This window comes from Oncorhynchus kisutch, linkage group LG1, assembly GCF_002021735.2.
Source record: "Oncorhynchus kisutch isolate 150728-3 linkage group LG1, Okis_V2, whole genome shotgun sequence".
NCBI lineage: Eukaryota > Metazoa > Chordata > Actinopteri > Salmoniformes > Salmonidae > Oncorhynchus > Oncorhynchus kisutch.
The window spans coordinates 40,623,125-40,633,354 of NC_034174.2; the positions used below are offsets into that span (position 1 = coordinate 40,623,125).

At 43.4% G+C, this 10,230-nt stretch overlaps 1 protein-coding gene across 1 annotated transcript; it reads right to left on the minus strand.

Annotated features, from left to right (window-relative positions):
- Window positions 1–5,699: 5,699 nt before the first annotated feature.
- LOC109901933 (myosin regulatory light chain 2, ventricular/cardiac muscle isoform) lies at window positions 5,700–8,921 on the minus strand. Its single transcript, XM_020497985.2, has 7 exons — window positions 8,841–8,921; window positions 8,226–8,315; window positions 7,337–7,412; window positions 7,106–7,210; window positions 6,808–6,886; window positions 6,665–6,713; window positions 5,700–6,401 (listed from the first exon to the last, which is right to left on the minus strand). Exons 1-7 carry the CDS (start codon window positions 8,841–8,843, stop codon window positions 6,297–6,299), a joined length of 507 nt encoding a protein of 168 aa, XP_020353574.1. The 5' UTR covers window positions 8,844–8,921; the 3' UTR covers window positions 5,700–6,296.
- Window positions 8,922–10,230: the final 1,309 nt, after the last annotated feature.

The following is a 10,230-nucleotide window of genomic DNA, read 5'->3' on the forward strand; positions in this document are numbered from 1 at the left end:
CGATAGCTCTAGCTAGGAAATAACAACAATCAAATTTACCTAAATCATCCATGGTGGTAGCAGCAGGAGTCGGTTCTACTCTGCAAACCGAGGCGGTTGTCCTTTGATTCGATTGTTGGTAGCACAGATCTGTCTACGCCGTGGCTGCTATACAGAAATTCCAGTGATCTGAATGCAGCAAATAAGTTTTCAATTTAGCTGCTGCCTGCTACAATCGAGGAGGAGACAAATGCACTCATGGGGACACGCAGCTCGCCCCCACCTGGAGCCTCCAAGTTTTACCAGTAGGCTGGTGCATTTAAACTTTTAGCGGTAGTCTGCCATCTAGCGGCAGTGGGCGATTTTTTAAATGTATTTTTTTTACTAGGGATGTTCTGATTAAAGCTACAATATGGGATTCGTTTTTCAGCGAAATGGCAGCCCCGAGCTCCGCCAGTTATTTTGGGTTTAGGGAAGCTCAATATTTGGTGAGAAGATAAGTGACACGCACACAATTCCAATTTCCAACCAATGTGTATTTAATGGTATGCAACCCTGGCCTAAATAATAAATCAATCCGATTTGTGTTGCGCCATTCCCGCCAATCTGTAGAACGCTGATGAACGCTTAAACGACTGAACAATTGGCAATACGTCCAAAGTGATCCTCGTGGAATTATTTAAGAAATTAAATAAAATAAAAAATGCTAAAGTATTGTAACGCCCTGGGTTTATAAGCGCGGATATAGACTCTGCCGCTCGAGCATGCTTTTGTATATCGCCTTGGTCCGTACAATTGCCCTTATTTTAGCGCCCCAAAAACGTAATACTTCCAGATCAACTGTAAAGTCAATACCATTGTAAAGCACAATTTCTCCCCTTTCCAACATAATCAATTACATGACCTAAATACTGCCTGTTTCTGCATAATTCAAGCAAGCAATGAGCACCGTAGGGTCTTTTTAAAAATGGCGGGGGGGGGGGGGGGGGGGGGGGGGGGGCGAAACTAATGCATGATAGTGAGAAGGAGAGATGTTGTGTGGGAAAATTGCTTTTTTTCCACTCAATCTGTCCAATTTATCACCTTATTGCCTCTAAAATTTAAATAAAATACTATAAAGAGTTTATATAATTTGTCATTACATACCTATTTGAAGGTTTGTGTCGAATTTGAATTGGGTTTTCAGGGCGGTGCTAAAGTGAACTTAGAAGTAAACAGCGGATTTGAGAATGATGATCGCATGCAATGCTGGCGAAAAAAATGACTAGGTATCCCCTCCTTACCCCCGTCACTGTCCATTTCTTGTTTTTAAAGGATGATAGATGTGCTACACCTGGTGGAGAGAGATTATAAGACAGAAGTAGTTGCTTTATGCGTGCTTGTATGTTACGACATGACACGTCAAGATGTAACGGAGGGTCAGTTTTTTCAACTTTTCTCCAATACTATAGAGCCATTACCATGGCGATCAACGCTTGAATAGAAACCTAGTTCACACCCCCGATTTTGACGTCAACACAGTCCTATTAGTTTTCTTTGTAGCCTCGTTTGAATGTTGCAGTTGCGCAAAATTTGTACGGAATGGGGTGAGTTTACATTACCAATTAACAGTGAGAAGTTAAAAATAATAATTCACAAACCAAAAAATGGAAGGCTAGGTGGCCTACACTGGTGACTACTGCAATCTCATCTGAAAAATGGTTTGTTGTAGCCTGACAGGCCTGTTATTCATTTAGGTCTGTCATTGATTTTGGCATGTTATGTGGCTTGATCAAGCCTTTGACATGGACAGCCATTTGATTATTTAGACAATAATGTCACAGACAGGCCAGAATTATGCCCAAAAATATTCAGAGAAAGAAGGAAAACCTTCATGAGCAAAACCAGCGACTCCTCGTGGACAATGACAGTTACCAGGTTGCCATCCGGAAATAGAAGGAACACCTTGGCTGTCTTGACACCAAGGTAAGACCAATCAGAATGACTGTTGCTAAATTACTTGATAAAGGACTGTTGCATGTTGCTAAAGCTCTCTCAGATCAGTCAGTGGGATGGACAATGATAGCCTGGTCCCAGATCTGCTTGGTATGAAAATAACCTATGGCTTAATAGGAGTATGGAAGGTACCACAAACCGATCTAGGACCAGGCTAGGATAATTACTTTTTTTCAAGCTATTCCTTTTCCTCAGATGAAGGAGATCCTGCTAAGCTGTGGCAGAGGAAGATGGGGTTAGGATACGCACCCTGAGGAGACTTCATCAGAGGCAGCACAGCCGCATCATGGAGGACCATGTCAACCAGGTACTGCAGTCATCATCACCAACCAATTCTATTTCCATTCAACACTCACACAATCACATAAACCTACATCCATTACGCGCTCACACAATCACACTAACCATGTATTTGTTGTGTTGGCTATGAACAAAGATGGTGGAAAAATGAAGGTAGTTCACTGAGACCGTTTGTGTGGGGTGCCAGGACAGCGACCTCTCCCTCAATGTGATCAAGACTAAGGAGCGATAGGAAGAGGCGAGCAAAACAGGCCCCCATTAACATCAACGGGGCTGTAGTGGAGCGGTTTGAGAGTTTCAAGTTCCTTGGTGTCCACATCACCAACGAACTATCATGGTCCAAACATACCAAGACAAAATATTTTCCCCCTCAGGAGACTGAAAAGATTTGGCATGGGTACTCAGATCCACAATAAGTTCTACAGCTGCACCATCAAGAGCATCCTGACCGGTTGCATCACCGCCTGGTATGGTAACTGCATCTGACCGTAAGGCGCTAAAGAGGGTAGTGCGAACAGCCCAGTACATCACTGGGGGCAAGCTTCCTGTCATCCAGGACCTATATAATAAGCAGTGTCAGAGGAAAGCCCATAAAATTGAGACCAGTCACTAAGTTACAGACTGTTTTCTCTGCTACCGCACGGAAAGCGGAACTGGAGCATCAAGTCTAGGACCAAAAGGCTCCTCAACAGCTTCTACCCCCAAGCCTTCTACCCCCAATCGCCACCGGACGGACCCCCCCCCCCCCCCCACACACACACTGCTGCTACTCGCTGTTTGTTTGATACCTATGCGTAGTCACTTCGCCCCCACCTACAGTTGAAGTCAGAAGTTTACATACACTTAAGTTGGAGTCATTATAACTCGTTTTTCAACCACTCCACAATGTCTTGTTAACAAACTATAGTTTTGGCAAGTCGGCTAGGACATCTACTTTGTGCATGACACAAGTAATTTTTCCAACAATTTCACTTATCACAATTCCAGTGGGTCAGAAGTTTACATACACTAAGTTGACTGTGTCTTTCTACAGCTTGGAAAATTCCAGAAAATATGTCATGGCTTTGGAAGCTTCTGATTGACTCAAATGATGTCAATTAGCCTATTGGAGGTGTACCTGTGGATGTATTTCAAGGCCTACCTTCAAACTCAGTGCCTCTTTGCTTTACATCATGGGAAAATAAAAAAATTATTTCAAGACCTCCACAAGTCTGGTTCATCCTTGGGAGCAAACGCCTGAAGGTACCACTTTCATCTGTACAAACAATAGTACGCAAGTATAAACACCATGGGACCACGCAGCCGTCATACCGCTCAGAAAGGAGAAGCGTTGTCTCCTAGAGTTGAACGTACTTTGGTGCAAAAAGTGCAAATCAGTCCCAGAACAACAGCAAAGGACCTTGTGAAGATGCTGGAGGAAACAGGTACAAAAGTATCTATATCCACAGTAAAACGAGTCCTATATCGACATAACCTGATAGGCCGCTCAGCAAGGAAGAAGCCACTCCTCCAAAACCGCCATAAAAAAGCCAGACTACGGTTTGCAACTGCACATGGGGACAAAGATCGTACTTTTTGGAGAAATGTCCTCTGGTCTGATGAAATAAAAATAACTATTTGGCCATAATGACCATCGTTATGTTTGGAGGGAAAGGGGAGGCTTGCAAGCTGAAGAACACCATCCCAGCCGTGAAGCACGGGGGTAGCAGTATCATGTTGTGGGGGTGCTTTGCTGCAGGAGGGACTGGTGCACTTCACAAAATAGATGGCATCATGAGGGAGTAAAAATTATGTGGATATATTGAAGCAACATCTCAAGACATCAGTCAGGAAGTTAATGCTTGGTCACAAATGGGTCTTCCAAATGGACAATGACCCCAGGCATACTTCCAAAATTGTGTCAAAATGGCTTAAGGACAACAAAGTCAAGGTATTGGAGTTGTCACGCCCTGAGGGTGTGATTTGGGTGTACAAAGGCATACAAACCTGACTCAGTTTCACCAGCTCTGTCAGGAGGAATGGGCCACAATTTACCCAATTTATTGTGGGAAGCTTGTGGAAGGCTACCTAAAACATTTGACCTATGTTAAACAATTTAAAGGCAATGCTAACAAATACTAATTCAGTGTATGTAAACTTCTGACCCACTGGAATGTGATGAAATAAATCAAATCTGAAATTAATCATTATCTCTACTATTATTCTGACATTTCACATTCATAAAATAAAGTGGTGATCCTAACTGACCATACAACAAGGAATTTTTACTGGGATTAAATGTCAGAAATTGTGAAAAACTGAGTTTGCCTGATGGTCATTAGCAAGTTGGGCACTACCCAAGCATGTCTAGAGTGCATAAAAGGAGATTACAGTGACTCAATCGTTATGTGGAATTTTACTGCGGTCATGACTCATGACTACCAGTGTTGCAGTAATATGGTCACCACAACAGCCCTACACAAACACACACACACACTTTTGAACAGATTTGTTCCCATTATCGTTGGAAATACCACAGCTCATCTAGGCCCTTATCCCTTGTCCCCCACCCTAGGAACAATGCTTAATTTTGGACAATGAAATAACAGTGGGTGACTCAGGGCTTTGCACCTGTGTCAAAGTCTCCCAGCATGGCCAGGCATCAGCTCATTGGAGCAACAGGCGTTAGGGGGATCACTTGCTGGCAGCTTATTGTCTGCCTGTTTGATGCATCATGCGGTGTAACGTTACCCCGTCACATCATCACATGAACTAAAATAAACACAGGGGCTTTGTCTTTCCAAACCAAACCCCATGTTTGGACAGTGTCAGGCCCCTCTGTACCTTGAAGCCCAGTCTGATGTCAGAAGACAGCCATCTCTACTACCTCACTTGCTCCTCTCTAAATACAGAAGGCTACATGCTCTTAGTCTTAGGGGATCCATCATACCCTCAGCTGCTGGGCAGGACTTTTGCCAAAACCAAGCTGAAACCCTGAGTCAGTTTATAAACCAGTTGAAAAGCTCTTCCTCACTGAAGAGATCGATTGAACCTCAAACTCGCCTAGTGGGCTGTTAGTATTAGGAAAAGTCTGCTTATGCACTATTTACAACCCACACTGATTGTCATTAACCCCTGATGTAAACTATATTTTTTGTTTGACCTATTTACAACACAGGGTGGCAGCAGCAGTTATGTGATGAACTTGGACAAATTGTTAAGAGGTTAATTTAATAATTTAAGGAAGCATACGCCCATTGATACATATACTAGATTTGTTGAGTTGAAACATTATGTCACTTATAACATATGACTTTCGTTCTAATGTGTCATTAGTCAATCAAGTAAAAAAAGAGCATCTAATAGCTGTTATGCTCTCAAAGGAGCTGCTTCAAAATCAAAATGTATTATCGTAAGGTGGAAGAAATAACAAATGGACAAAAGACATGAGTTAAAGTGATTTATTGGACAGTGATCAGATTGTATAAGAGCTGTAGCCTGAATTCAACCATTTACACACATTTGGCTTGACAGTTGGCTTAACGCAGCGTTTCCCAAACTCGGTCCTCAGGACCCCAAGTGGTGTATGTGCCCTAGCACCACACAACTGATTCAAATAATCAACTAGTCATCATGCTCTGGTCATTTGAATTAGCTGTGTAATGTTACAGGCAAAAACCAAAACGTGCACCCCTTAGGATCCCGAGGACAGTTTGGAAAACACTGACTTAACCACTGCTGATGAGAGGCAAACGTAATGCATCACAAAAGGAGGCCAGTTGAAAAGTGTCTTGAGCCGTTTGTAGGAGGCAGAGGCCAGTGAGTTTCCCTCTGTTCCTTTCTCTCCCCTTCCACTGTGGAGCTTCACCTGATCTGATTATGTAAGTGGGCGGGGCAAGCACACAGGACCGTGGATGGAGCCTGGAGATGATAGATGACTGCCGATAGGTGTTTTGACCAGAGAAATAGAACCGCTAGATTATCTCTTGTCTAGAGATTGTATTTCTATCACTGACAGACACGCTGAAGGAGCAGTGAGTTCGTTACTCCTGGTCCTTCTCTTCTCCGTGTGTGATGATGTGCACAAGGTTTTTGTAGTCTAGATTTCCTGCCACGTCTGGTGGGAAGGCTGCAAACATCTGCTCCATCTGAGAAAACCAGCGAGAAGATTTAGTGACTCAATCACTGGCGTACACATCACGCACTTCATACCATTTTCGAAGCAACACGCAACATGTTTATGCATGAACTATGTTATGTTACTGATTATGAGTGGTGATGAGTTGTTTATTTAAAATGGTTTGTCTGCTGTATTTCAACAGTTGTATGTACAATGGGTCAATGTGTGCAATGTGTGTGTGGACAGTATATAGATTATATTGCGTTTAGTGTAAATTGGTTGGGCTCCAACCTCTTCAGGAGAAAATCTGTCCGCTTGTGTCGTCAGCATCTCTGTCACACTGAAGACGAGCAAGAACAAGGATGACATTAACCATCTCCACAAAGCTTTGACCCTATAGGCCCATTTACACAAACGCACACGCGACTACTCACAAGTCCTTCCTCAGGACCCCTTTTCCTTCGGGGTCAAATACTTTAAAAGCATTGAGGATAGTCTCCTCTGGATCAGCGCCTACACAGAGAAAACGTCTAATTAGAACTAAGTCGATGGGAGGCAGACGTGGACAATATAAGAGTACAACATACAAAAATTCAGAGGGAAAATGTCATTCAAATGAGGATTCAGGCAACTCATCTGTTAAACGTTTGGGAGGAAGTGACATTCAGCACTGTGGCAAAATGTAGCACGATGTTTAACCAACTGAATGCATCCCTTGTTTGCACACCTCACCTTTCAGCTTCTCCCCGAACATGGTGAGGAAGATGGTGAAGTTGACGGGGCCGGACGCCTCTTTCAGCATCTCATCTATCTCCTCCTGCTTCACGTTGAGCCGCCCTGTTACAGAGACATGGGTCAGGACCATTGCTTTCGTTATGGCCAGGTCGTTATTGTAAACGGGAATACATTCTTACTGACCTAACTGAACAAATAGATACATAGTAGAATACATCTTCAACCCACCCAGTGCAGCAAAGGTGTCCCTCAGGTCATTTTTGTCAATGAATCCATCTCTGTTCTGGTCCATGATGGTGAAGGCCTGTCAATATGGAGGTTAACACTTAAAGGGAGACATGAAAACGACTCCAGTAACTAGAGTTTGTCTGTGTGTGTGTGTGTATATGTGTTGGGAGGAGAGTGACAGTAAATCCCATGGCCTACAGTTGGAGCCACTCTGCATATCAAATCATTCAATGTGCCGGTGTTTGGTCAAGTGGACCACACGTTATCTCCATGCCAGAAATCTTTGTCAAAACGATCCCATCGATGCTCTCTGGAACATGGATCTCTGGACATTCCTTTTTTTCTAAGCCTTTATTCTTAGTTACTGTATTCATACTATGTTACTCCCTGGGGTTTAAGAGTGGCATTCAGGCCAGGGCATATTTCCCATTCTATCCCCAGCCCTGCCTAATCACCGATGACAGGGCCTGAATGCCTGGCCATGATTTAAAGAGTGACACCGCTCATACCACACGCCTGGAATTCATGGTAAGGGCAGAGAGACAGGTGGAAAATGGACAACTCATGAAAGGTGATGGACAGAGGGACAGGTAAACATACAGGCTTACAGAGATGCCGGATTCACACTATAGGGCCAAACCGAGATGTATTAGGCGGCCTGGTTAAACATTCACCATAGTTGCTGGAACTGTGCTTGAAAGGACAATGTGAAAAGAAAATGTCTGAGCTAGCATAGTAGTTTGGGTTGACCCGATAGTGTGATTCAATCTGAACAGTAGAGGCAGAATGGGTTGGGCACTAGGACGATGACAAACAAACTAGACAGAAAAGGGTGCAGTGTGATCGATGGGCTGTCGTCATGGTAATAAGGGAAGAGACAGATTATTACCTCCTTGAACTCCTGGATCTGAGACTGCTCAAAAATCGAAAACACATTGGAGTTAGAATCCGCTGACTTCTTCTTTGCCTTTTTGGGTGCCTTTGGAGAGAGGTGGAAAGGAGAGGTATATCCATAAAACATAGTGGGCTGGAGCAAAATCCTGCACACTGTGGACTTCCAGGAGCAGATCTACCCAGATTTATACTAGCGGCAGTGTATCGACACAATAGAACTGTTATGTTTGGGATAGAACGGTCTTTGACAGGACCATGCCTTGAACTAACTAAACTAGATAGTATGATTTAAGGCGTGATCATGCCCAACTTAAAATACTGTACATACTGGAAATACTGAACAGATAGAAAATATTAATTTTCTAGAACACTATGAAAGAAAATATGACATCTAACAGATTCCTTTTTTGATTCGAACAATTGTCATCATCATCCAAGCTACCATCGTCAACCGATCTAACTACACATCTATCTACCTGTATAGCTGCTTCCTCTAAGGACTTAGCGGAGTTTTACATTAATAATTCCCTTTCCCCTACAACCACCCCCTTGACATACGTAGCTGACAGTGTGAAATCCTACAGTGGCATAGAACAGGACAGGCACTTACCATAGCTGGAGCTGGAGGAGATGGGTGATGAACAGAACAATGGGACTCCCAAAATGCAACTGAACAATGGAGAGTGCTTTGTCTGGCCTTATGTAGCCTACATGCACTCCATTCTACTGGACGATATAAATAAACCATGCCTTCTTTAGGAAGTGACAGGTAAATGACAACACACACACAGGGGGACGCGCACACACACACACACGAGAGAATAATCCCGATTGCCCTCTGCCCCAAAGTTCATTGTCAGCTCTCAGAGTGGAATAACAGTGGTTTAGAATAACAGGACCTTGCATGCTGAAGGTTAAGCTGACATATAGACTTGTTGGAAGGTCATACTATGGATCTTTTAGCTATTTGATTTTTAATTTTAGGACCCCTTTAGGTATAAAAATAAAATAATTTGATAAAATATTGAATTTGCCCTTTAGGTAAAATACATTTTCATGAGAAGACCAATTCTCAGGATGTCTCATGTTTTGACAAACACTGCTCTAGCTCTGCCACCCTTCACTGCAGATGTGGAAGTGCGATATTGGCGGATGCAGTGGATTGAGACGCATCCAAACAGATATCTCTATCTTAAACTGACAGTCTGTATTTTTTTTTTTAAAGGAACCCAAAACTCTAATCTCTCTTTCCTACCCCGAGAGAACATGGAATATTCCCCTCTCTCTCCTACCCTGCTTTAAAAGTGCTGCTGAATGTATGAGTGAGTGATGCCTCACAACCTCAAAGCAGAGGTGATGCCCGTTCAATCCACAGCCCATATTGTGTGTGTGTGTGTGTGCAGATATTTTAGTCATTTAACAGACACTCTTATCCAGAGTGACTTATAGTTAGTGCATTCATCTTAAGATAGCTAGATGGTACAACCACATATGTCAGTCATAGTAAGTACATTTTTCTTCAATAAAGTAGCAAATTCAGAACTAGTAAGGGGGGAAAATATGTTAGTTAACAAAATATGTTTGGGGGGGGGGTGTGCTGTGGGATTATTTAACAGTCTTTGAATAGGTTGGCTTTCAGATGTTTCAGAAGATGGGCAGGGACTCTGCTGTCCTAGTTTCAGGGGGAAGCTGGTTCCACCATTGTGCCATTGTGCCATTGAAGCTGACCTCCCTTAGGGGTGGGAGTGCCAAGACACCAGAGGTGGCAGAACTGAAAACTCAGGTTGAGGTGTAGGATTTGGCCATAGCCTGAAGGTAGGGAGGGGCAGTTACTCTTGCTGCTCCATAGGCAAGTACCATGATCTTGTAGTGGATGCAAGCTTCGACTGGAAGCCAGTGGAGTGTGCAGAGGAGCGGGGTGACATGGGAGAGGTTGAACACCAGGCCGGCTACAGCGTTCTGGATAAATTTCAGGGGTTTGACGGCACAAAAAGGGAGCC